The 27,938-nt window shown below is 37.4% G+C and overlaps 2 protein-coding genes across 4 annotated transcripts; both read right to left on the bottom strand.

The window, feature by feature from the left end:
* Positions 1 to 5,989: 5,989 nt before the first annotated feature.
* On the bottom strand, positions 5,990 to 17,956 carry LOC131784467 (probable flavin-containing monoamine oxidase A). 3 transcript variants are annotated; one of them, XM_059101278.2, is made up of 11 exons: positions 17,818 to 17,956; positions 15,760 to 15,839; positions 15,062 to 15,236; positions 14,112 to 14,226; positions 13,037 to 13,197; positions 12,064 to 12,153; positions 11,459 to 11,546; positions 10,927 to 11,198; positions 9,792 to 9,878; positions 8,885 to 8,985; positions 5,990 to 7,764 (listed from the first exon to the last, which is right to left on the bottom strand). In XM_059101278.2, exons 2-11 carry the CDS (start codon positions 15,774 to 15,776, stop codon positions 7,656 to 7,658), a joined length of 1,215 nt encoding a protein of 404 aa, XP_058957261.2. In that variant the 5' UTR covers positions 15,777 to 15,839; positions 17,818 to 17,956; the 3' UTR covers positions 5,990 to 7,655. The 3 variants fall into 3 exon arrangements, with proteins under 3 accessions (XP_058957261.2, XP_058957262.2, XP_058957260.2); XM_059101279.2 differs by having other exon boundaries at positions 15,760 to 15,835; XM_059101277.2 differs by having other exon boundaries at positions 15,752 to 15,839; positions 17,818 to 17,950.
* A 1,189-nt stretch (positions 17,957 to 19,145) lies between these two features.
* On the bottom strand, positions 19,146 to 24,477 carry LOC131784515 (uncharacterized). The gene is made up of 7 exons (XM_059101326.2): positions 24,020 to 24,477; positions 22,853 to 22,955; positions 21,645 to 21,781; positions 21,255 to 21,333; positions 20,995 to 21,128; positions 20,592 to 20,703; positions 19,146 to 19,870 (listed from the first exon to the last, which is right to left on the bottom strand). Exons 1-7 carry the CDS (start codon positions 24,175 to 24,177, stop codon positions 19,826 to 19,828), a joined length of 768 nt encoding a protein of 255 aa, XP_058957309.2. The 5' UTR covers positions 24,178 to 24,477; the 3' UTR covers positions 19,146 to 19,825.
* Positions 24,478 to 27,938: the final 3,461 nt, after the last annotated feature.

Raw genomic sequence — 27,938 nt, 5'->3', positions numbered from 1 at the left:
CGAAAAAATTAAAGAGGATTCGTTTACAAATCTCCCGCCAAAAAATAAACAAATGTTATCTCGTGCAAAAAATTCAAAGCAGAAATTTCGATTTTTTCCCCCATAATTTTAAAGTTCAACTTGCAATTTTCCTGTCAACAAAACTTTGATAAGAATTTCAATTTTTTGCACGAGATAATTTTTCTAATAAAATACGAAAAAAGCAACATGAAGAGTTAAAGAATTTTCGATTAAAATTTCTTGAGGCTAAAAATACGTCACCATTTTCATATTTCAATGTTTTATTTTCCAAGTTAAACTCCACCTCCCTCGGTTTGTAACTTTTCATGTTGCTTTTGAGAGAAAAATAACAATTTTCTGCCGCCTACTATATATTGTTACTAACACAGGACAAATAAAATGTAATTGAGCAACGAAACAAACCTTGGGACGAGAAATTTGTCTGCGTATGCCAAGCTTTTTTTTCTCTTAAATTGAGTGTTTAAATCTGTTTTGTCGAAAACGCATGCCAAAAGTTATTTGTCTTGGCCTGACGATAACAATTCAGTTGCTTGAAATGAAAATTAATTTTATTTTCACAAGGTAAAATTTGAATGCAATTTTCTCTCGAGCTTCTGTATGAAAAGACTTTCTTTAAATGCTAATATGCGTTTTTTGTGTCCTGTGTTACATTAAATGGTAGCGCAAATGTTATTTTCCTCTCCTAGTTTATTACAAAATTTTATAAACCACGGCGTCTATAGAAACACAAAAGTTCTTCTATGAATTAAGACAGTTGCCTTAAAACAATGACCTCAAATCACGAAGAAATACTTTTTTCTCGTCTCTGAGTATTTTTGTCAGCCCACAATCCGATAAATCATGAATTGTTTTTTTTGGTAAAGATGACAAAATGCAAACAGTCAGATATCAAGCCAAATTATTTCCAGCCTTTCAAATCATTTAATTTTGAAACATTTTTTACCTATTGTGGGTCCATACTACTAATTTCTGGACTTTTTGGTTGACAAAATTAAAATGTACAACCTGGTGCAGTTTATCGAGGTCATTGCTTTTTTAATTTTTCCGAACCAGACACTGTGGTTTACAATTTATTATAACCGACGAGAGAACAATGTCAAAAATAAAAATGACTTGTTGCTGTTGAATAACGTCTTAATAAACCTGATCGAATTCATCTCACGGTCCAGTGACATGTTGTCAGTCATTTGAACGAAATACTATGCGGTCTTGTTAATCTAGTCTATTTAGTCAATGATTGATCGGTTAGAGTCCATATTGGCCTGTCAGTCAAGGTGGATCTTGATGATTTTAGATCCTCGATGTTATTTCGTGAGTAGGTCTACAAGTGTAAACGATGGTTTCAGAAATGAAGTATGTTGATGCAAGATTATCTTGTTCTGATAAACCAGTTTTAGTTAGTAATTGATCAGTGTTTCATGCGAAGTTTGACCTGCCAATCGATCGTGTTCAGTCATGCTATCAAGGAAATCATTATCGAGTCCGTCTTTAGCTTTCCAAAGTCAGTCTTTGGTACAGATTAAACTTTGATTGGTGTCCCAGTCAACATTATGTTTTGTAAGTCGATCGCCGAATCATTAATACAATTGCTGACATCACGTCTTAGTGCATGTTCAGTCAGTCTTTAAAATCTTACATTTGATCTGCTACCTATGCTTCTGTTGGCTGAAAACATCAGCATTAAGTCAGTCAGTCTTTAAAATCTTACATTTGATCTGCTACCTATGCTTCTGTTGGCTGAAAACATCAGCATTAAGTGAAAAATTTTCTGTCCGCACAGTGCCAAGCTTCGATTGTGAAAAGTGATTCGTCCACTTTGCTTATGTGTCATTGGCTAGAAGACTCAAGAACCGTTCGTCAGCTGTGATTGGTCAGTTTGATTAGCTGGCAGGATGTGGCTTAGTTTTGTTTATTCGTAGTGTCAATGGAATTTCCTGCTAAGTTATTCGTTACGAGCCGTTTGTGGTTAACATGGTGCATGGCAATTTGATTGCGCATGTGGACTTTGCATCGTCTTGTTCCTCGTGCATGTTTTGTCAGTGTCTAACAGTAACTGATTCCATTAGATAATCATCCTTTTGTAAATGTTATAGGATAGTTATGTAACTGTCCTGAATAAAAGATATCGTCACCAAAATAGAGGTCATGACTCTGTTCGTTTCAGTTGTTTCTTAGTTAGCTGAGTATTTCCTTAATGATATATTGTTAACGCTTAATAAGTTTTATGGAGCTGTTTTGTTAGAAAGCGTAACTGTCGGCTACTCAAACCAAGCCAATCGGAAACAGCAAAAAAAGTCATTGTTCTCTTTTCGGTTATAGCTTATCAGACCAATGGCCAGAGCAAATCAATGAAATTAAGGTGGCACAGTCAACTGCACAGCTTGTGCTCCTATGTGTCTAATGATCTCTCTTTTTTCAAAAATGACCCAAACGGAGTAACACCATTTTCATTATCCATCTTCTTCAATGATAATATGAATATGCTAGTAACAAAACGACTTCTCCAGTTGATTCCAAGAGATTTTTTTTTATTCGAGGTGTTAGATCGTATCCAACTGACCTTTTCTCCCAAATGGAATGAAAACTTATGAAGAGTTTTTTTTTTCTTAATTGACGGGCAGTTCCACCTTAATCACATTCTTTGCAGCCATGATATGTCGTAACTACAGCAACGTTAATAGAATGGTGACTTGAGGCACTGAATTGCTTTGCATTTGTGAATTTAGAGAAACCAAGTTTTTTTTTAACAATGAACATCCAAATCACATATAAAATAATTTATTTAAATGCTTTGCATCTTGCAATTTAGACCAAGCAAATGGAGTCAGACTAGAATCCAAAACTTGTCTTTTCTTTTGTCTAAAGAACGACGAAATTAATTTAGCACGAATTGTTTGATTTATAATCGCCGAAAAAGCATGTTGATCTGCAAAACAATAAGTACCTCAAAGAAAAATTTGCTGTCTCGTCTACTCACTCTGGTATTTTTCGGCAACGCAGATAATTCACAGATCTGACCTGATACAATAAAGAGTGAGCTTCTCGAAAAACTCTCGACATTTGTTCAGTCACCATTTTGCAAAAAATATTCAATAATGTAAAGTTCTTATCTTTGTCGAATCTTCTCGTCATTCCAGTGATTCCACTTGTCCTTTTTTTTAAATGTTTCTCCATCTTTTTCCTCTTTTCTAAGAGCTTCCTAAAACACAAACATAGCATTCCGCTGATAAGCAACAGGACAAATTTGGGTAAACTGACTTGTGATTTACTTAGTTCTGTAATTAGCTAAGTGTACAATGCATATGCAAGCAAGGCAAGTTTGTAAATTTGTACTGTCAAATTTTTCCATCATGCATGAACTATACAAGAAAATTTAAAGAAACTTCTGAAAAACCCTTGCAAATTCTACTTCAACTAAAGTCCCTAAAGACACAAGAACAGAATTACTGTATGCACGTGGCCATGTCAAAGATCATTCACGCATTCTTGGTTATTTTCAAGGGATTATGCTCTAAATACCTCTCTAGTTTTAAAATTTTCCTCTATTTTCAGTTTAATTCAGTCTCTAAAATTCTGTGACTGTAGTGCATAAATATAATTTTCTTAATCTCAAATTCGAGTTTTAGCAACCTACGCCCAAAGCCGACTACTCGTGCACGTGGTTACTCGCAAAGATAAAATTCAGCTTAACTCCCATATTTGCAAAGATAGTATTTCATTTACCTTTGTTGAAATAGAGAACACACTTCCTTCCCTGTCCTCAACGTTTCTTCGAGCAACTTCCAAGTTCGGTGAAGCTCTTCTTCAAAACTTCATCATAAACGTCTTCCCACTTCGACGATGAGCTTGGTTTGTTGTAAATTCTATAGTTTTGCATGAATATGGATTAGAAACAACAACCAATCACTAATGATTACATCACAGATGTTGGCGTAAGCTGCCTGCCAATCAGAGAATGGCCGAAAAAAAACATCAATTGCAAGTTAACGACCCATCGAACGCGGATCATATTTTGCTTCAGTCTATCATGAGCGTGGAATGAACATTACAAGATAAAAGTAATGATTAGTAGTAGGGTGTGAAAAGAAAGGGGTGAGGTTCAGAGATAAAACCAAAGCAAAACTAGGAATATTCTACTTGAAAATATAGAGACCCTTGCCGTTAGGAAAAGTCAAAAACACTTCAGCCACCAATTTTTTAACTTTCCCTTTCCGGAATTATAAGATAACTCGATTGAAATGAAGGGTTTAGAAAAAAAAGATGAATGCATGCAATGCAAACCTATCTATTTTCTGCTTTTTCGCTCTCTCTATAGCACATCGCTCTCTAGTTCCTTGTCTCACAATAACATAGATTTAGTTTATAAGAAGAAGGAAATGATGTATTTTTTGTCGAAGTTTTCAAACAATACTCTCTCATTAACCCTTTGACCCTGAAGAGTGACTAGCATCTAATTTCTCCTAACAATATCACCCCTGAATCACACATTAAGGTCATGAGAATAAAGAAAATGATCACCAATTAAAGAAACTCTTGATTGTTAAACAAATTCTCCTTGCCAGCACCATAAGAATTGTATAGAGAACAGTATGGAGAATATGCATTGTACACTCAGCTAGTTACAGAACTAAGTAAATCACAAAGTCGGTTTACCCAAATTTAGCCTGTTGCTTGTCAGCGGAATGCTATGTTTGTGGAAGAAAAGAAAAGTGTAAGAGAACCTGACTATGGTTCAGAACAGTCCACCGACGCCGAACGCATGGTGAGCGAAACTTGTCCCTCACGCCACTTGACTTGGGAATTTTTATGTATTGTTTGAGTGTTTATTGAGGGCCAGGAGTAGTGTGCAAAGAAGTTGTTTCGTGTTCAGATGGCGGTAGGCATAGTAATCCCCTAACGTTACATGAGATACCAAAAACTGAACGGCTGCGAAGGAAACTGAGAAGCAGCTACCGTCTCTAAAGATACACTCACGCGCGCAAACAACAAACATGCATCATGCAGTTTATATCTACCTAATTGTTCATTTTATTGCTTCGAAAAATCGATTAATTTGACATAAACTTTCAAATTCCAAAATACGCTGTCCACAGAAACGACAATATATCACATTCCAGGTAAAAGTCTGTTTATTTTGATGCTAATCGAGAATAGCCATCCCTGTTTGTCACGATAACACAAAACTCTTCGAAATTCCATACATTTCCTCTAAATTCAACTATATCAACTCCCTGTGACTTCTTCAGCATGAAGTGGCTAAAGGAATGTTGACCCGTCCCAATTTACCCTCGGCACATTGTTAATAACCCTTTAACCTCTAAGAGTGATTGCAATCTTATTTCTCCTCACAATATCACCCCTAAATCACACATTAAGGTCATGGGAATAAAAGAAATAATCACCAACTGAAAAAGCTCTTGATTGTTTAACAAATTCTCCTTGTCAGCACCTTAGAAGATGTATAGAGAACAGCACGGAGAATTCATACTGATGTTAGGGTTGTGTATGCCTGCTTTACTGTACTGGTAGCTACTTTTCTATTCCAGTATCGACAGCGCTTGCCCCGAGGGAATAGTATTTCTGTTGTTGAAAAAAACACGTGAATGTTTTTCAAAGTCAATTCTTAAACAGAGTTTCAACTACTCCGCTGTGTAAGAATTGACACATTAAATTTCCTAGAGTGACTAAAGTATGTCTAAATAGTATGTCCTAGAACGGATTTTCCATAAAACACCAACAATTAAGATTCAAGATGTATTAAAAATGTATTCCCAAAATGTATTCCCAATGTAAGTTGGAAAAGTGTTCCCTACTGATGAGACGACACTGCAATCTGTCCATGAGGTTTTCCGACATATTAATCCCTGATGGTGCGCTTTTGAGCTCAAACTGAAAGTAGGTTAGAATAACAAAATGAAATAAAAACAATAAATACTGTTTTATTTGTCAATTAAAGACTTTACAAAAGTGAACGTAGCTTCATGTCTTTCTTCTGATTGGCTCCTAGTGATCTTTTCCTTCGCTCTTATTGGTCGTATTTGGTAGTTACGACACTCAGTCGACAATTACTCCTAATTCTATGATTGATTCATGGTTTAATTGTCTCGTCCGTTTCAAAGTTTCAATAGTCATTTTAGCGAAAGTCAAATTAATTAAAATATTCCCCATTTACAGTTGTTAAATATGAGCATTTTCACTAGTGGAAGTAAACAAAATGTAGCAATGAAAAAGAGCTATTTGTGTTTTTAGATAATAAATTACTTAAGAACACAAAAGGAAACTTTCAAAATAACAAGATCATCTTCAAGTAATATTTTTGACAAACCAATTAAATAGTAACTAACCTAACTCAATGACTCCCAAGATCTGATTGTAAATTCTCCCCTCTAGCTGCTACACATTTCATTGTAAATTATTTACAAGAACTTGGTGTTCAATCCAGATTATAATATCTAACTGATAAGTCTGAGTATTCTCATTACCTTTGTGCTGGATAATGTATGGGTATGTTAAGGAGAAGTTACATGTTGATCACTTTTGGGAGTTTAAGGGTAAAGGCAATCAAAGTAAACATTTCTTTCTCATAAGGGACTTGTCAGAAATTAGCAGGGGGGGAGGGGGGTGGGAATTTTAAATTTGGGTTCGGAAATTAGGTGACCCATCCCTGCAATGGGAGTGAAATTTGCTAACCCTCCCCTTGAGCTTGGCCTAAAATATCATGACCCTCCCCCTTCTTGCTATAGTACTTCACAGTTTGTATCCATAACGTTCCGTAAACCATTGTATTTTTCTCTTTTTTTTGCCAAATAAAGAACTTCCTTTTTCTTCTGTGGGTGAACCTCTACATGATCACGGGCATATATTTGCATGACCCTCCCCCTTTTAACTGCCCATTTTTCATGACCCCTCCCTTTTCTGAGGCTCAAAAAGTTGTAACCCCCCCTCTGTTTCCACCCCCCCTCCCCCCCTGCTAATTTCTGACAAGTCCCTAATTTAAAACTTAAACCCTTTATACCTTGAAATTAGTATCCATTATATTTTCCATACCATTCTCTATACATTTCCTTCAGTACTGATAAGGAGAATTTGTGTAGCAATCAAAGCTTCTTAGATTGACAATCTTTTGTTATTCTCATGATTTTAAAGAATGATGTAGCAGTATTGCTGTATGGAGAAATTAGGAGCTGGTCAGTTTTAACCCTGTTCCTTTACCCTTGCAAAAAAATCATTGCTCTATATTTCTCAAGACTTAGCATACCATCTACATCAATTGTAATTTTCCTTTTTATATTATCAAATAAACATAAACATAAACTGATTCAGATTTTGGAGGTTTGCTACATCTAGCTTCACCACCACTGCATCATTGAATCCTTTTTTTTTTTTGTTTTATTTTGTTTCTTTGTTTTAGTTCTTGTTTGGTGTTATTTTGTTTTGTTCTAGACTATACCTTCTGTGGTAAAGATCAAATTAACCATTTGAAAATTAGTCTATTGAAAAACTTTCATTTATGCATGCATATTCTCCAAATATGAAAAATTATTCTATATGAGCGTTGACTGTATTAATATACATGTATATTTTGCCAACAACACCCAGCTGAGTCACTCAGAATCATCATGTTTGACTGGTACTCAAGCTAAGCTGTCCAAGACTTCATTTGCAGCCCTTTGACCTGCTTGTACTGCTCCATTCATGAAACCACGCCATTCAGTGGCTGTCTCAGTTCCTGCCCAGTGAACTCTGACAAAAGATGACACCATTACATCACTTGTTATTTCATCACTCTTTAGGCTGAGAGTTTATATTAACTCCTGAAAAACCTGACATAAGTATGAAATAATAAATTCCACTCTCTTCCACTGCTTTCCTATGGGACTGAAACTTCAAGTGTAACAGTCAAGAGCTTCATTAGATGGCCAGCATTTCTTTTATTCTCATGACCCTGATGCGTGAATCAACGATGATACTGTTTTAAGAAATTAGATGCATGTCACTCTCAGGGATTAGATGGTTAAATGCAGTTTCAGAGAGTAGACAACGCCCTGCACATCTGTTAAATTCTCAAGTTTCTAAACATGTGGTAAAAGGTTTTAGGGACATAGTGTAAGCTTACATTTGATTGGTGTTAATTGTCAGCCTTGCTTTTTCTAAATTTTCTAGACAAGACCCTGGGGTAGATGGACAAATCTTTTTGGAAGGGGAAGGAGATACAAACATTGATTCACAAAACACATAATTTTTTACTGTTATAGCCTTAATAACCTTAAAAATTTTACAAGACAAATAAATTCAAAATACTACATTTGCTGTTGTAAAATGCAATATTGTTATATTGCAAGAAGTTTGGTGTCAGACAAGATGTAAAATAAGGTCCCAGGTCTAATGCTGAGAAGGGATCCCCACCCTTCCCCTCCACCTGGTTTTCCCCCTGCTTGTATGGCTTTAATCTTAAGAACCTAATGGTCTGTGACTGCTGCAGCATATCCCTGATCTGAGGGCAGATCCAGGAAACTTGATTCAGAAACCACAGAATGTATTTACTTAACACTAGAGCCCAAATAGGCTTAATAATTCAAATTGAGTGTGTGATGTGTGATCCTGTTGTTGTAAGAATTTGGAATCAGACAAATGGTGAAAAAGCCTGCAGGGGGGAGGGGGGGGGGGTTAAGAACTGCTATTGTTTCATAGCAGATACTGAGCAGGAACATCAATCCCTCGCAGGTCATCCTGCATTCATTAGATTTCCCTAAGAGTTTGCTGGTATACATTAATAATACTCCTGGATGGAAAGATGCTCTGTGAGAGTGAAGTTTATCCAGGACTCAAACACTGCTGATGCTTAAAGCTAATTCCTCCTTACCTAAGAAATGGCTCACGTAAACAGTCTCCATAATTTGTCATTGCTCCAGGGACCATCACATTCACTGGACATCCACCATTCCATGCCTCTTTTGACCAGTCCTGTTTAAATAAACAAACAAAAATAAATAAAAGAAAATTAATGAAACACATCAAAATGTCTTAATGTAATCAAAAATTTATCAATTTAAAAAATTATATCCATTCATGTTGAATGTGAATTTGATGTCAAAATGATTTCAAACTAGTTTGATTTGTGATTTTTTAAAAATTATTTTAAGAATTGTAAAATTTCTTGCAGACAACTTGAACAAAGGAAAGATAACTGTTGTGATAATAAAACTACTAGGTTTAAGTCTTTTAATTTGACTTAAGTTAGAATTACTTTCAACTCTAACATATTCATCTTCTACTCCTTACTCTAGAAGAATAAAAAAACACTTACCTGGATGGGGCACCTACAATTCATGAAGACAGACTAATCAAGGGAGGGTGCTTATCAAGTTCAGGACACTTTTTTTATTTTTGATAACCAGCAGAACCAATGAAACAAAGCTTTGATACTTATAAAAAAAAGCAGCAAGAACACTGGAATAGGGGTGCTTCTTGGAGCAAGAGTGCTTGCTCAGTAGGGGCACTTACTGACAGAAACACATTTGAGGGGGGGCACTTATTAGAGAGGGGGATGCTTATCAGAATGAGGGCGCTAAATCAAAATAATACTTATGATATTCCACTCACAGAGAGAATTCTTTTATCAATGAAACTACAAGCTCCGCAATTTCTAAATGATATCCCTTATTTTTATGGAAATTTTACACAAATTATGGGGAATTATTTAAAGTAACACTTACATTTTAAATTTCACAGATCTGGTCATCTGAGGTTTAAAAGCCAATTGAGCATACCTTTATTGTAAAATCAATAGGCTTCTCTGCTTCTTCACCAAAATACAATTTCAAAGCCTTGAGGATTGCTTCTCTTTTATTTTTATCCTAGCAAAAAAAATTCAGGATCAAAACTTAGAAGTCTCAAGAAAAACCTCCACACTTCCTTCATTAACACTTAACCCTTAAACTCCCAAGATCTTATTTAGTAATTCTCCTCACTGTCTGCCCTACAATTCTTTTGATAATACAGAGAATTTAGTATTGGATCAACTGTTGTAGTATTTATCCCCTAATTAATGTTTTTTTTAATTCTCATCACTTGTCTACTTGATTTTGTAGTGATATTGTAAGGAGAAATCCTGTCTTGGTCTAAGGATTAACCCTTTACACCCCAACATCATACATATTCTTCATACTGTGCTCTGAAAATTTCCTTAGGTGCTGATGGGGAGAATTTGTTTAACAATCAAGAGCTCCTTAAGTTAATGATCATTTTCCCTATTCTTGTGACCTAAATGTTTGATTCAGGGCTGATAATGTAAGGAGAAATTGGATGCTGGTCACTTTTAGGGGTTAGAGAGTTAAGTGCGAAATGACTATGGTGAGACATGGCCATTTATAATTATAATGGATAATTTCCTTGAAAAGAAGGGTGATTATAGGTAAATGGTTTGTGACCTGTCTTTTCTCTCATAGTCCTATGAGCACCCTAATGAAGGTTAATCGAAAACGCACAAGAAAAAAAAAACCACTCTACAGACCCTTGAAATGAAGCAGCTTAATTTTTCAACCAAGAAGGATTTGATATATTCAGGGTTAAATGAATGATTTGATCATTAAAGCAAGTGTATCACATCAAGTTCAAGTTCCAGATGAAACTTCCTGGAGCAAACATAACTCTAATTAACTCCCATGATCTGATTGTTAATTCTCCCCACTGGCAGCTACACATTTCCTTGCAAATTAGTGACAAGAATTTGGTGTTAGATCAAGATTATCATAATAACTTCTACCTGATTTTGAGTATTCTCACCACCTGTTTTTTGCATAATGTATGGTTATCATAGAGAGAAGTTACATATTAATCACTCCTGGAGGTAAAAGGGTTAGCTTCACCTTTAGGGATATCATTGAATATCAGTTGTGACATTACCATTACTGTGCTCCACTGAGCTGCTGCATACGAAGTTATAAATCCAACAATTGCAGGATTTCCATCAGATGATGTTGCATCAAATGTTACTGCAATAGGATTACTCTCACAAAAACCTTTAGTTGTGTTTCTGGCCATGTCTCCTGATAACCCTGCCTTCCTCCAGAAGGCTGTCGAGTATGTTGCCACAAACTTCATCAAATGAGATGGAGGCATGTTTTGAATGAGACGCTGCTTGTTGTATGGAAGGGGTGGACTAAATTTGATCTGACCTTTGGAAAAATTGGTAATAAAGTTAGACAACTTATAGGGTGGAAATTGGCTTGAATCAGACTTTGAATTAAATACGGCTACCAAAAAGTTTTGCTGTGCTCAATGTAAATTGTGTTCCCCGACTCTCCTTTTCCAAAGACTGATGAACTGCCTGTATGGATAACATAAGGGCAGGTTTGCAATACATATTGAAAATTATAACACTAATTACAAAAAGATATTCAAAAAATTGTTTTTCTCATCTATTTAACTTTCTAACCTATCAAATGAGGTGGAACAGCAAGAATTACAAACTTGGCTTTATAAGACCGGCTACCAAGGCTGGTTACCATCACATGGTCATCTTCCTGACAAAACAAAAATTTGCTGAGTTATTCAAGTTATTTTCTAGCTCAAATTTCAATCATGGTTGTTAAGTCAAGCAATTGGGGCCATTTTCACTCCTGTTAGGAATATCCATTTTTATTTTACATATGTAATTTGGAAAAGAAAGGAAAAGCACTCTGAGAGTGAAATCTCACAGATCTTTAAATTCATGCATGCATGTATGCATGCATGCAGCCACATTTTCTTGGACAGAATACCAATAATTGCTCCATGTGCAGTTTAATTACTCAACTTGAGTCACAAAAGTTGCTCAAAGACAAAAGTTGAAAGTCCCCTTCTCCATAAAGTATCCATGGTTTGCTAGAGCAAAGGTCTGTGACTTTAAAAGTGATGAGCAAAGCAGGAAATGACAGCTTATTATCTCATGTACTACATGCTTATAGAACTTGAACCAGGACTATCTCAGAGTCTCAAATCTGAGTAGTTGTCATTGGATCATTGAACCCCTGGCACAGGTGATCAGTACTACATATTTACCTGTTTTATTGATGTGACTGGCTGATTTAAAAGAACTCTGCCCTTTCCCAGTCTGCCAGCAAGTACTTCAGTTACACTATGAGCAGTCCCCTTTTGGCAAAAACAAATATAGTGCAAACAATAAATAAAATTCAATTATCAAATTCAATATACCTAATAAGTTATCACCCTGTCTTAAGCAGTCCATTTTCAGAGTCCCACACTTCTTCCCTATAACTACTGTGATTTTTACCTCAGTTGATTAAGCAGTCACCTCTAATAAGCAGTCATGATCACCTGTTACTGAGTTCTAACTGCATATTTGTATTTTTGCTCACTGTACAGTATCATATGGTGCTCAACCACTCAAAAAAATTATAAATATTCTTTCAAGAAACTTTACTTCATGTCAGTGTTAACCCTTTAACACCCATGAGTGACCAAGACAGAATTTCTCCTTACAATGTCAATACAATATCAAGCAGACAAAAGATGGGAATAAAGAAAAGTATCAGTTAGGGGATTATAAGTTGACCAAATTCTCCAAACCACCATTACAAGAACTGTATGAGAAACAGTAAGGAGAATTACAAATTTGATCTGGGAGTTAAAGGGTTAAACGAATCCTGTAGTGCTTCGTTGGTGGGGGAGTATAACAAGATAATTTGGTTCCATTAACTTGGTAAATGTAAATTTGCCACCATAGAAAGTTTCTGAAGCTAAAAAAAACTCCTTAAACCTTTACACACTAACATCAGTATGTATATTCTCCATACTGTTCTCTACACATTTCCTAAGGTGCTGACAAGGAGAATTTGTTTAACAATCAAGAGCTTCCTTAGTCAGTGATCAGCTCCTTCATTCTCCTGACCTTAATGTTTGATTCAGGGGTGATGTGGTAAGGAGAAATTACATGCTAGTCACTCTTAAAGGTTAAAGGGTTAAAGGGACAAACATTTTAGAGACTCTCTACAGTACCCCTTATTTGTTTTACCTTAATTTTCCACTCCTGTGCATGGCCCTTCACACTTGGATCTGTCATAATAGACCACCCCCCTGAACAGTTCAGGTAATGCAGAAAATACAGGAAGGACATCTGAGATGGTGTCACTCCGAACATGATGCCTATCACTATGTCGAATAACTCTTTTGCAGCTAAAAGTAGAAATTAAGGTAGTATGACAATATAAATAACAAAAATGGTCATGGAGATAATTATAATAATAATATTAATATGATAATAACAATGGAAAAAAAGGGCACCAGCATTTTCATACATGTCAGGTTAGAATTAGAATTTGGGAGTGATGGTCAATTGGGAGGGGTAAAAAATCAGTTAAAGAGCCTTAATGGGGGTATCACACCTCAGTCACAGTCAGAGGCATGCAAACTCTAATGACATAATGCCCTCATCTTCCTTTCAATACTTTTTGATGTCAGAGGAGACTTGTGATCAAATATACATTCTTAATGAAAAAACACTTTTTTCTTCATTTTTCTTATTTTAAGGGGATAATTTGAACACCAATGTTATTCAAAAAAAATATAGGTAACTGAGCTTGTACAAAAGACTGTCACACACATTTCCATCATCCATTGATTGAAAAAATAATACCATGTTCTCAGAAAGCCTGTGTGCATACTGCTCAATTATGTGATGTTATGCGTAGTACAGGATTTGCAGTGCAATACTAAGGAATCACCTTAATGCAAGATGATAATGACATGATTTCTGGAGCATACCAGTACTTTCCCTTCATTGTGAAATTTGGAAAATTTCAATGGTGTACTGACCAATCACAATTAAGTTTAGAACACACAAGCAAACCTCAAAGCCACAAACATATTAGCCATGATTTTGCTTTGAAATTTAGTGTTCTAACATGCAAATCACTCTTTTCGTGAAATACACGGATACTGTGCCATATATATTTCATGGTTTTCTGAGTTTCAATACAATTTGCCTTCCAAATTAAGGTAGTTGGCATAAGTAAGCTTCAAAGAAAGAGAGATCACTGTGCCTAAAGTGCATATTGTAACAACTTGTGACACTCAAACACATTTCTCACCATTTGTCCATAGTGTTTGATGTTTCCATGTCTCTAAAGTCATTCCATCCCATTCTTCAGCACAAGGACATTTACTAGGATTATCGATAGGAACTTCTTTGCACAACCTCTCAACCTTGTGAATCATCAAAGGGAAAAAAATTGTAAAATAAGTGTAATCAGTAATATCTCTTTCCAGCTCAGTTCATCCCATCCTTTGAGCCAGCCTTGTTTCCAAGCTCTCTCCTCTTCTCCTAGGAACAAGGCTTTGAGCAAGCAAAATAGCGATACTTCATAAAATATCTGAATACCCAGCATTACTAAATATACAAATGCGAGGATGAGGACAGACTGGAGAGATGAAAAGGTACAAGAGAAATAGGAGCTCAGAGCTGGAAAAGAGAAATTCAAGCAGACAGAACAAGGAACATAATTCAAAGGGGCAAATATCCCTTTGTCATTAATTGGCTGTCTGAGGAGAGGAAAAGGAAGAGGAAGAGCTAGGAACAGAAAGTGAAAATGTCACCTTTCTCTGAGTATCCCCTTCCCCCCTTCCCCCGCCTCCCAGCTTAAACTAAAAGAATTGGGTTGAGGACATTAAACAGTTTTATAACATAGCTAGTAAATTTGTGTAATCAAATTCAGTTGCACAAGCATGCTTCATATTCCTATTGTGCATGCTCATGATGTCAGCAAACATATCCCCCGAGAAAAATTTTCCATTGAGTTGAAAACGTTATGAAACAATTGGTTCATATGTCAGCTGAGCATTCATCGAGATATGAAGCACTTGGGAAGTTTAGAGAGCACTCAAGAAGCTAGAGTTGCTCAAGGCGTAGTCAAGAGCAACTCCTACCCATTTTTCGTGCTCTCCAAACTTCCTAAGTGCTTCATATCTTGATGAATGCACGCTGATGTAAGCTTTCAGAAGACAAGAAGACAAACTATCAACAGAGTTGTCTGCAACTTACCTTATAGATGGACCACAACAGGTCAAGAACTGCAATATAAGACACTGGTGGAATCTCACCAGAATACTTGGTAATGACATTATTATTGCTGTGCCACACTTTGCTTCCACTGTACAATTGATTATACACTTCAATGTCCAATTCCTCAAGTAGACTCATAAGAGTCTTTTGATTCCTGCCAAGGAAACAAAAAAATTAGCTTAAGGAAGTAAACTTATTTTCTCATGCTCCTAACTGTTACCTCATTGTCAAATATAAACACACTGATTATTCTAAGACTAATTTTCACACAGCTTTGAAAGGGAACAATATGCAAGAAAAATTGTCTCATTGTTTGAAAATTCATTCACAAAGAAAATTGTTCTGTAGAACCGTGCTAACTTGAACTTGGCCTACCCTTTAACCCCTAAGAGTGACTGGCATCTAATTTCTCCTCACAATATCACCCCTAAATCGAACATTAAGGTCATGAGAATAAAGGAAATGATCAACAACTAAAGAACTCCTGACTGTTTAACAAATTCTCCTTTTCAGAACCTTAAGAAATGTATAGAGAACAGTATGGAGAATATGCATTCTGATGTTAGGGTGTAAAGGGTTAACTCCAATCCCCCGTAACTCGAACAAGATCTGACTTCCCTTGACCCCATTTTCTCAATAATGTAGGATATTATCTCCAATTGTTCTCACCTACATACCCATTGTCCTCCAACATCCCATCTGTCTGTTCCTTTCACACTTTTAAGTTCCACACTGTCAAGTCTTCCACCAACTCTGTCTAAGTTTTCACAAATTGTTTTGATTAAAAGATTATAGTTTATAAACTTTACGTCTGCGATAAAACGTCAACTTGTCTTTAAATGCTGCAACATATCTCTGATTTCTGACACATGCAGCCACAAGGAAGGTGTCTACTCTGGAGGAAATCTTCACCCATTAATCTTTTGACTGCTAAGAGTGACTAGCAGCTAATTTCTCCTTCCATATCACCTCTGAATTACATAAATTGAAGTTAGAAGAATAAAGGAAATGATCACTTTCTGAAGAAGCTCTTGATTGTTTAACAAATTCTCCTTGTCAGCATCTTGGAAAATGTATAGAGAACAGTATAGAGAATATGCAAACTGGGTATTGAGGGTTAGGTGTCTCACCATTTAACAATGTTGAGAAAACCTGGATTTGACCAGATTGGATCATGGACTGGACCACAAACTGGACCACAGACTGAATCATGGATCAGATCTCATTAATTGAAATTAGAAATTTTGCATGACAAGCCAAAATAAAGTCTGTGTGACATAATGGAGTGCAGGCCCCACTGAGGTTTTTTTTTTTTGCCCAAAAACCCCTTGTTGTCATATTTCACCAACAAGAAATTATTTCAGTGACATTTGGTTTGTCATGCAGTTCTTTTGATAACATTAGTGTTTCGCCACTGTTTGAGATCAGTGGAGGTGCTTAATTGCTGTTCAGATCACAAAAAATTCCAAAAACCATTTGCATTTTAGACAAAAACCGAAAATCAAATGCTAAACCACATAAAATCTGCAAACCAAAATGGAGAAAATTGAAAAACCAAAGTTTTTTGACACAAAAACTAAAAGACCAATCTAAAATTAGCCAAAACTGCAAAACCAAAAACCCCAATGCCCTCCTCCTAATTGAAGAATGATACATACCTCTTGCTAGCTTTTGTCCATGGAAGCATGACACAATACTCCTCAACACAGCTGTGAAAGTGACCACATGGAGTTTGGGGAAAAAAACTCTCAAATGGACCTGCACTCTATTGAGTCACCCAGAGTCTATTTTGGCATATTATGCAACATCTCAAATTTTCATTAAAAATATTTTAACTTTTTCATATCCTCTTTTTTAAAACTATTTATTATTTTGTAAATGATTTGATTGTTTTATTTTTCAAACTTTTTTCTTTTTTGAAATGTGATCCAATCTGTGAGGTTTTTAGGCAAAAACTTTCAGGGGGGGGCTGCACTCAACTATGTCATGCAGACTTAATTTTGGCTTGCCACGCAAAATTTCTTCTTTTATTTAACATGATCCGATCCATGATCCATGATTCGGTCCGTGATCCAATCCGTGATCCAGTCCGGTCCGATCCCGATTTTGTCGACGCCGCAAATTTAAACGACATCGACTCAAACCGTCCCTTGAGTCGTTCCTTTCAAAGTCATAATTTGCATCCTCGAGTAACGGGCTTCGTGTACGCTTTTAGGTTTACCTTTTTTCCCTTTCGTATATCTCTTTTTAATTTTTCCAATTTAAAGGACACAATCTGTTCACCAAAATTATGCAATAAAAAGTATAGGTCGCCTTGTTTGTTTACGGGGGATAGACCATTGTACCACTTTACCTGGTCCATGGATTGAAAATCAATACCATATTCTCGGAATGCGCGCGCTCATTCCCTGAATCATGTGATTTTTAAGCGTAAGATAGGATGCGTGGTGCAAAACTGAGGAATCACCTTAACGGTTGCTAACGCGCTCGACGGGATCCTACTATGAGCCTTTACATTAATTTTGTACGAGTGGTTTCTGCTAGTCGTGAAGATAAAAATGAAAACTTAACAGCGTGAGGGAAAAATAAAGAGAGGTCAACCGGCTGGCATGCAAGCTTAGCATTTAATTACAAGGTCACGCTCAAAAGATCAGATAGATTAAAGTTACTTACCGACGCCCTCAAAAAAAAATTGCATCAACAAATTATCAACCTGTCAAAACTTTCAGGCATACCTTTAGCTTCGAGAACTACAAGCTTTATTTGTGGGCGTTTCTTCAGCAATTCGTAGGCTGCAGAAAGGCCTGACATTCCTCCTCCAATGATGACAACGTCGACAATTTCTGGTGAAGCAGCCATGTTTCTAGGCTAAATTACTAGCCGCTGTTCGAGAATATGAGCCCGCGCTCATCCCCGTAACCCACTCCTCTCGGGGAGGAGTGAAGACCGGACACGAGAGAGCGGAGGAAATCGAGCCAACTATGTTCGAACTTTTGAACTTAACTTTTGGCTTTCGCAAAAAAAAATTGATTAAGCAATTGTCAGGATGCAAAAGCTGGGCTTAAAAAAAAAAATAATAGCTTTTACGTCATAAATATCAGAGGAAACACGATAAAAGCAGGTGATAAATGTTTTATAGACACTTGGTAAACTCTAAATGCCCGTGAAAAATCTGGAACCAATAAAAGGTTCTAACCAGGAGAGAGGGGTCGTAGCTCTTATTTAAGGGCTGGGGGAGGGGTGTAAGAGAGAGTGTAAGGGGGGGTTGTAACAAGGCTGGGCTGACCCCCTTCTGGACTGGAAAGTAATTATTTATTGCAATGCTTTAAACATCTTTATCATGCCCATAAGTTTGCGCATAAAATCTTGTTAAAAATTCCTTCTTAAGTCTTTGAACGAAGGCACACCACCACATCAGTGCACCCATGTAGGAAGTCTAAAGACTTTTTTTCTATAAAATATATAATTTACATAAAATTTCTAAAATAGTTTCAGGTAGTTTAGTCTAATCTCTAAGGATCTCTTCGGTCAAAGGGGGTCTGTTTTCGAGCAAGAAGGACAAATGTCTCGATAACATGAGTGAAGGTCGGCATATGAATCGTAAAAATAGCTTCAGCTTTTCATCTTTAGTTTTCAATCAAACCTTGGTTTTCACCAGCGACCTAAGCACGTGGGCAAACCGAAGAGCATGCGCAACCATTGTTTTGTCCCTTCAATTCCCCATGAGTGACCAAGACATAATTTCTCCTTACGACATCAATACCATATCAAGCAGACAAGTGATAGGAATGAAGAAAAAAACAATTAGGAGATTACTAATTGATCCAATAGCAAATTCTCCGATCTAACACTACAAGAGTAGAGATTTGCAGGTAGACAATAAGGAGAGTCACTCATTAGATCTTGAGAGTGAGAGGATTGACGTGGAAACAGCCTCGATGCGAATTACAGCGATCAAATGTATTCATTTGTAGTGCTTCTGTTTTTAAGTTAAGCACCAGTAAAATGTCTAGTAAGTACAAGAAGAGATAATCATGCCTAAGACATGGAAGAACGAACTCAGGAGATTTATCAAAAAGATGCCTTTATTCATACTATGGGTATATTTGAGACTGAAACAGCAACCTTATGACACGTGCATAACATTTCAAAAACTTCCCCTCAACCAGGATAATTTTTGAGCGACTGCTAAAAGTATGTCGATAGTTTGTTGGACTCCTGTAATTGGCTCACCCAAAGTGGTCTTACTGCCAATGGGAACCAAGTTCACTTTCTTGTCCAATCAGGAATGGGACAAGAATTACAAAGCTTTAACAGATATTCCATAGCTTCTCCCGCACTTTTTGTCGATGGCTTTGCATCTTGTGATTAAATAGATGAGACAGAAGATTCGAAAAATGGGCGGATCCAAATATTTTTGATAGGGGACGTCGAATTCATCATTTAGAAAACAAATAACCTTCTTTCACACAATTGCCTGGTGAAGCAACATGTGATTCCATCGTTGTAACAATTTTTGAGGCAGAAAAATACTAAAAAACACCAAAAGCCTGATAGAAGATGAGGAGCGGGGGAGGGGGGGTGATCCAAAGTTTCCTTCGCTTTATACGGATGTCAGGATTTGAAAAGGAAAAAAGTGCTGGTATATTCTTGACCTCTAATAGTCGTTCAAAAATCCCATTCGGTCAGCTCGAACGCATCTCTGGTTTAGATCAGTTGGGAACACGTTTCTCTCTCCCTTGTTTAGCAGCATGGACATAGTTTCTTCTTGATCATCTTCAGTCCAACCTTAATCAATTCAAATTGAATCAGGAAAATACGGCGTTAGCAAGCTTTATGCATAAAACGATACATAACAAATAAGCCAGAAAAGAGTATACTCATTGCTGTCTTCCTTTTTCAGTTGCTGTTGTTTAGCTTCATGTTTGTAAGACCAGCAGTCGCTTGAATTGCGCGAGAGCTAGCTTGGGAGCAGGCTCTGATGGGATGATGGGCATTTTTCCGCCCGAGGGAGGATTGAAACGAGTCGGGGAGAGGTTTGCCGGGGGTCTGGTACTCATTATAGGTGCATTATTAATGATTGTCACGCGAGAACTGGACAAGGGGGTTGGAGATAGGGTGCCAAGGAAACCAAGGAAACAGTCGTAACTACACCCTTTTCCCCTTGATACCAAGAACTTCTTGTTTTACTCTCCAAGGACTGCACTGGGCGTTCGGTTATCAAAAATAATCGCCATAATACACAACGCTATAGTAACAGAGGAGTAAAGAAACGAGAGAGGCGTGGGTCAGGGCGCGTAATGAACCGAACCCGTCCCAGACCTCCTTCGCTTTTTCACTCTTCCGCTGCTATAGCGCCGTTTACTACTTCACTCCGTTTTATCAATTGAACGCGTGCAACAGGCAGTACTCTTTATTTATATTCAACCCTTCCTCAGCCCTTGCTTCGCTGATAGGGTGAAAAAAGCCTCTTGAATAATCTGAAATAATTTCACTGTAATCCACCTACCTTCACCGTAGTACAGACAGATGGCTTGGGAATACCAGAGGGAAGCTTGCGGCGCAGGCAGCAAATAAAAATTGCAAAAAGCAAAATGATTAGGAAGATGACACCTGCAATTCTGTAAGAGAAAATGAAAAAGTGAAAATTCAGCTAATGCACATGTGAGCGGCTTCATTTGGATCGCACAATTTAAACCTAAGATGCTCTTGTAAATCTTAATTAAAAAACTAATGAAAGGATGATTTGTCGACGTAGAAAGACTGAGATAATTTCCTCATCAAACCGAACCGATCCGTAAAACAATGAGGACCTGGACACTAAGTTAAGTGTCGGAGTGAATTAATCTAGTGTCCAGGTCATTGTTTGGTGGTCACCGTCCAATCATTAGAGAGTAAATTTATTCACTCACGCTATTCCTACGATAGCACCAACACTCAATCCACTCCCGCCTACATTTGACGAATCAAACCGAATCCCGGCATCCTCTTTGGCATCGAGCAGACATCTTCCTGGACATGCGCACATGCTGTGCAGGGAGGTGTGCTGTAAAGGATGAAAAAACATTGAAACACTGGAAAGGTTTGGATCGTCTAATAAGCGTCCAAAAGGAAAGATTACACGAAGAGGCAAAGGAACGCAGGACGATAACGAGGACCGCTTTAAACTTACATAGGACGAGCCATTGACGCTCATGGGGTCGACTTTTCCAACTTCTGTTTCACTACACACCAGGGAAATCGATGTTTTCCTTTAAAGTGAAAATTTAACCACCCAATAAGGTTAGCTTTCCACATCATAAAATGACGTGTTATAAGAAACGTCGCACCTCCCCCTCCCCTAACCCAACATCAAGCAAGGGTCATAGTTAGAGTTGGGGAGGAGTAGGTGTGTAGTTCCTCAACTACTGACATGGATCCAAAAAAATTAAGGGTTTTAACTCCGGTGTAAATTTGCCATTAGGAATCCACAGACTTCCCGTAGGTTTACTCAATGTGAAAGGGAAACTTTAGTCAACTTGCGAAAAATTCAGAGGAGAGCAGCAAAACAAGTAATACTTACATTCGGTCGTTCCCCGTGATTCCATAAGTCAACATACATTGTCCACTGTTCTCGTCAAGGACGCAGTCCGAGAGATCGCGTTCTCCAATGTTCTTGCGTGACACGTCAGAAAGTGTTATCTGGCTAACTTGACAAACCTGCAGAATTAGGTGAGGTTAGCATTACCGTCACGGATGACTCTGGAAATATTTTGATGATGGCATATCATTATTTAGGCTGCAAGCATGGCATCGTTATTGGCACTTGTTGGTGATATGCATCATTGGCGCTTCAGCACGTTTATTTGCCCGCGGGAAATTATGAGGCCTTCAGGTACGCGAACCGACAAGAGGTCCATAAGGGAAGTAACACTGAAAATTATTCTTGCAAACTCTCCCCGACTTGTCTCGCATCTTTCGACGGGCGGAAAAATCGCGCGTCCTGTAAAACTATCAATAACGGCCTGCTCACAGGCTCATTATTATAATATTAATGATAAAATACAATTATGTTCTTTACAATTATCATTATTTATTGATGTTTGTTTTTCGCCATGACCATTTATGATTAGAATTTATGTTGTCAGCAACGCAACAGTGTCGGCTATCCGGAAGCATAATGTCACTGTCATTTTACACGTAACTATTGATAAGTCATTTATTCCTTTTGTGTTGCCATCGGCGTCGTCGTCGTCAACGACGATAATCATATCTATCATTAATTTCGTCGTCGAAGCAATCGTTAGCATTATTATCACATCATCATCATACTTTTCATAATCACCACTGACTTAGCTTTGCCTCACAGCTCTTACTAAGAATGTCACGCCACGGTAGTGAGCATTGCGTGACATAACGCCTGAGTACCCTGAAAAGATTCAGTTCCGCCACGCCAACTGACATCCTTCGTTTTTATTTTATTATTTTTATTTTTTTCAATTTGCTCTATGTGCAAGTGTACACTGTGCGGTAAGAGAGGGGGTGTAAGAATAATTAAGCTCTGAAAAAAATTTTGGAGGAGCTCAACTTGCTCAACACGCGTAACTTATTTTATATACTTCTTTTGCATTGTTGTGTCGACGTGAGGTGCGCATCTCGCCCTTCGCGTCCTCTTTGTTCTCGCTTCACGTCTGCGGCGTTTGCTTGCATGAAATAGCTACTAAGCGACATCGGCCACAACGTGGTAATTGCACACTGAAATCTCTTAGAGCACGAATTGTACGAACTTACTGATGAATCCTGGCAGGGGTGGCCCTGCTCGGTCCTCGGGCTACAGGGGTTCCACAGATAGAAGGTCGACTTTTGAGCGGGACCGGATGATGAGATGTTGAATCTGTTCGATTATTAGAAAGGAAGTTAGTATTTATATTCTATAGTCTCCCCATTCCTCCCTCATCTAACACCTTATGTCACGCAGACCTTGTCTGAATCACGCAACTAGAGTACATTGTCATGGTAATTTATTTCCGAAGACGTGACAGAACCATTAACACTGGTAATCACTGGGGTAACAAAAGACACCCTGAAAACTGACCGCGTGGTATGTTTTGACTTCGCAGGCAAAAAAAACATAGGCAAACTTAGACTGCTTACTTTCTCGTCAAAAGGCGTGTTAGAAAAAAACAAATTAAACCAAAAACACAATCTAGATGGACAAAAATTTAAGAAAGAACGGCTAGTTCTCTTTTTGTTTTTGTTGCTAATTTTTCGTTAACGCGAAATTCATGCAAAAATTTATTCATCTCGCGGCAGAATATTTTCAACCAATATTACCAGCGGGAATAATTTACTCCGCTATCTGTATGCAATCGACTTGAAGATAATTTAGCCCGTGAGCAAGCTCTCGCAGCAGGGGGGGGGGGGTGGTCGGCAGAAGGAGGAAAATTCAGAGCCACATGACAAATTAGCGGCATGCTTCAGTGTTTAAACGAGATGCTTCGGCCTAGAAAGAAAAAATTACACACGTCTGTAGCAGCGCTCTGCAGCGCTCGGAGAAAAGGAGATGAAATCCCACCCGGTCGAGAACATTTACACGACTTCATGCTAAGCCAAGGCCGGAGTCAAAGTTCAAGTTAAACATTGGTCTATGGTTTAGCTCTGCTTACAGTGTCGCTTTTTTAAAGAAGGATGTAAATAAATATATGCACATTTATCATCGCAGCTTCTCTCCCAAGTTGAACACTAGACGCAATGCGATCAAGCTGAAGAATAATTTATTTTTCAGTTACGTCTTCTGGCCGTTTTGATGAGGTTATTTCCATACCGAAGCCATTTTGACGCCATAACAATTAATTTCTTCTAATCTTCAGACAAATACACGTGTTCTTTATGCTTATTCAAACTAAAAGTTTCACTTCAGTCGATCTTTTCTAAAACATTTAAAAAGCTAACGCTTACCTCGCTCCGTTTGTTTTCTGTCCTGCAACGCTCCAAATATTTAGTTCTCCTTCATCCGTGGAACATCTGCAAGCATCTATCTTTTCGCATTTCTTTACTGCGTGCACTAGAGACGAAGCAGATAAAACCAAAGCGAAAGGGAAGATAAACATTTTCATTCTGAGGAATACCGGTATTTTGATGGTTACGAGAGAGCAATTGGATGAATTATAATCTCCTCGTAAAATCTAGTAACACTATACCATGCAGACAACACCCACGTGAACGATGGTCTCACGTACAAAGCGGTATGCAGATTACAGGATCAAAAGCGGCTGGTGTAAAAATTGCGCAGCGGATATCCTGCGTTTTGTTTACAACCAAAGGATTACATACAATCTTAGGATAGTTGCTGATAAAACATTCAGGATGGAGTGAAACGCTTTAAAATAATAGACAAATTGTACACCGATGTCTTGGAATCACAGATCAGATATGTGAGGAAAATCAGTGATATATATAAATGACACGTGTCACACTCGTAAAACACGATTTGAAACTGGGAAGAGCAACTGTGGTGCATAAATTATCAACTCTTGTTTTCTTTGTCTAACACTCGTGACAAAACGAGTAAAACCTCTCTTTATTTCCTGATCTGTCACGCAATACAGTACGTGACTTGCTGATGCACTGATGTGACGCAAATACTTTTCTCGTGTTTCTATACTTACCAGGTTACCTTTGTAGCAAAAAAAAATAAATTGAGCATTTTTTTCCTCTCTTCTCGAACAATATTGCGTTATCTAGCGGCAATGGGCAGCTAAACTAATACTGTAAAAAATTATATGCCCTCGGCTAGGGCTGATATACAGTAGTCAGATGACTCGAGCAGAAAACCGTGAACACCTAAAAACATGTCTGGAATGCTACAAAGAGCTCGTGAGACTATAAACGGAAAAACCACAGAAATAACTGGTTTGGTCATTACTCACATAACGTTCAAATTCGTCTTCTGTTCCACCTACAATAGATAATTACCATCATCCGTTCCTTTGGATGGCTTAACAATTTTTCTAGTGCTGTTATTTGCTATTTTGTTTTTAGAATGTACCGTATTTATTCGGTTAAACAACGCCCTCGAATAAACGCCGCATTTTATAGCAGAAATATTAATAAACGCCGCCCTCGAATAAACGCCCGTCAAGATGCGGCGTTTATTCGAATGATAGACTCAAAAGGCACACCACAATCATTGCTTCCATCGCAGTTGGCAATTTTGAGTGAACCAGACACAAAACCTTTTTGCATGTACCATATTGGATTTTATTCACTTTATGTATTGCAGTAGTATTAACATGCAAATTGTGAAATTGAGAACAATATATGAAAATGACTTTTCAGTCAAGCACTAAAACGTGTTTATGTTTTTTTTTTTAATCAAAATGGTTTTTTTTTAAAATTAAAATGTTCAGTTACCATACTATCGTTTGTAAATAATAAATTTCCTTTAATAAACGCCACCCTCGTATAAACGCCGCCATCGAATAAACGCCGCGCTCAAATCAGGAAACATTTAATAAACGCCGCGACGTTCAGTCGAATAAATACGGTATGTCATATTTATTTTACATCATTTTATTTTAGGGAGTTTTTACAAAGGATTAACCTCTCAACATCCTTCTCTTGTGCATTTTTAGCTAGCTGCATCTTAAATACAGTTTGTAGGTTGTGTTACGGCTGTTTCACTTGAAAACGGTAACATAATCCGTGATTGATTCATGCTTAACGTACGTCTATCGAGTTATGAATGCACGCGCGAGAAGTTTGGAAAGCACGAAATAAGCGTAAGAGTTGCTTTCGGCTACGCCTCGGGTAACTCTAACTTGGAGAGCACGAGAGAAGCGTAAAGCTGAAAGCAACTCTTACGCTTCTGCGTTTACTCGATATACACACGCTAAGCATGAACCAATTCTTAATTCACGAGTTTTGTTATCGTTTTAAGTGAAATAGCCATCCAAAGGAATAGAAGATGGTTGTTATTTATTATAGTAGAGACAAGACACGTTTTAGCACCACGTGGGTAATGACCAAACCGTTCATTTCTGTGGTTTCTCCGTTTAGAGCCGCCTGATATTTATTGGTCAATACACAAAATTCCAGACATATTAGGTGTTCACGGTTTTCTGAGTCGCACAGCAGAAAAAAACACTGAGAAAGATCTAGATCGATTAAAGTTATCTAAACAATTCCATTTCTCCGATCACCTTCATCGTCACAGTGGGAATTGCTGTATTTATTATTGTTTACCAGTTAATTCATGTCTGTCTATAAAACAGTGTTATTTAGCCAGTTAGCCACACTCATCATCTTATTTACCAAACAGAGAAAAATAATAATCATAGTGTAAAGAAACAGAAGAACAGAAGAAGGGAGAGTCGATTCCCAGTCCATTTTTACACATTTTTGCTCTTTAGAGCCTGTCACGCAATACTTCTATTACGCACGACGTGACGCTTTCGCTTTGTTCGTTGCGGTGCCAATACTCGACGCAGAAGACAAATCACAAATGCTTCATTTTTTTATCTGAAGGCTGCAGTATTCGTCCATTCCCGGATCGACGATTGACGTATAAAATGTGTGTAATATTTAGTATTAATGGTTTTCTATGTCATGTAATCGAGAACTGAATTAAAAACGCCTGATCAGATCTTTGAGATGCGCAGTTTTTTTACCGTGGAGATTGAAATGGGTCTTTAGTTAAAAACATCGCGAGAGTTGTGTTGGTAAACCTTGTTTTACCTCAGATTGAAGAGCTCCAGTTTACCCGAAAGAGTATAAAACAACAAGAAGTAATAATAATCGGATGGGTACAAGATATTTACCGAATAATACAATAATAATGATGGTAGTAATAATAATAGTACCGATAATAATATTAATAGCCATAGTTATAGTAACCTTAATAACCATAGAATACGAATCATCTGATTGAAAAAGTCTAGACAACTTTTTACATCAATATTTTAAACCCTTTGACTCCTAAAAGTGACCAGCATGTAATTTCTCCTCACAATGTCAGTCGTGAATCAGACAATAAGGTCACGAGAATGAAGGAAACGATCAACAATTTAAGAAGCTTTTGATTGTTAAACAAATTCTCCTTGTCAGCTCCTTAAGAAATGTAAAGAGGACAGTATGGAGAATATGCATGCTGATCTTAGGGTGTAAATGGTAAAAGTAAGTCATGCATCTGGCATTTCTGATATCATCATCAAACGTGTTTCATAACCAAGGGGCAAGTAAATTGAAGGAGTGTTTAACATAAGCAGAACATGGCTTTAGGTGTAACTTATCCTGATATTTGATATATGATAGATAAAAAACTTTATAAAATGTGACGTGATTGATGTCGCGTGTCTATGAACTAGCGGGAAAGGCACATGATTCCCGTGAAACTGTCCGTTTGAGTTCAGCTACCTGAGAGAACTTGAATACTTGATTTTCACATATTAATAAATCCTTTATATCGCAGTTTAATGTGGCCTAGACTATCCAAAGTATCTCATATGTTCCTTATTTACAAGAAATTGTTCTAAGTTTCTTGCGTCACAGTGACCCCATCACGAGATGAATTTACAAACAGGTCGTTTGTCTGTTGGAAAAAGAATTCTATTTTGGCGGTCTAAGTAATTCCTAAGAAATTCCCCAAAGATAGGAAAGGGAACTTCATAAGTGTGCGGTAAACCACTTTTAGAACCAAATCTTAACTCAGCGCAATTCAAATCAAGCGCGAGAAAATCATTATGGTGTTCCATCAACAAGTCACGTCATAAATATGATGATACAGTGGATATTTAGCCATCACACCTATATCTATTTTAACCCGTTGACTCCTGGGAATAATCAGAATGTAAATACTCCTTCTAACTTTTATCAAAGC

The sequence above is a fragment of the Pocillopora verrucosa genome, chromosome 10 (assembly GCF_036669915.1).
Source record: "Pocillopora verrucosa isolate sample1 chromosome 10, ASM3666991v2, whole genome shotgun sequence".
Lineage (NCBI taxonomy): Eukaryota > Metazoa > Cnidaria > Anthozoa > Scleractinia > Pocilloporidae > Pocillopora > Pocillopora verrucosa.
This window is presented reverse-complemented; position numbering and strand designations above follow the sequence as displayed.

Bases quoted from the DNA above. Each gene is read 5' to 3' on its own strand.
- LOC131784467 (XM_059101277.2), bottom strand. From the start codon at position 17,941: ATGGCTGCTTCACCAGAAATTGTCGACGTTGTCATCATTGGAGGAGGA. The intron at 14,227-15,061 runs GTAAGTTGCAGA...ATGATTCACAAG, and splicing joins TGTTGTGGTCCATCTATAAG to GTTGAGAGGTTGTGCAAAGA. The intron at 12,154-13,036 runs GTAAAACAAATA...TTTTGCCAAAAG, and splicing joins CACAGGAGTGGAAAATTAAG to GGGACTGCTCATAGTGTAAC.
- LOC131784515 (XM_059101326.2), bottom strand. From the start codon at position 24,177: ATGAAAATGTTTATCTTCCCTTTCGCTTTGGTTTTATCTGCTTCGTCT. The intron at 21,334-21,644 runs GTAAGTATTACT...TTCACTTTAAAG, and splicing joins ATCACGGGGAACGACCGAAT to GAAAACATCGATTTCCCTGG. The intron at 20,704-20,994 runs GTGAGTGAATAA...TTTCTCTTACAG, and splicing joins GGTGCTATCGTAGGAATAGC to AATTGCAGGTGTCATCTTCC.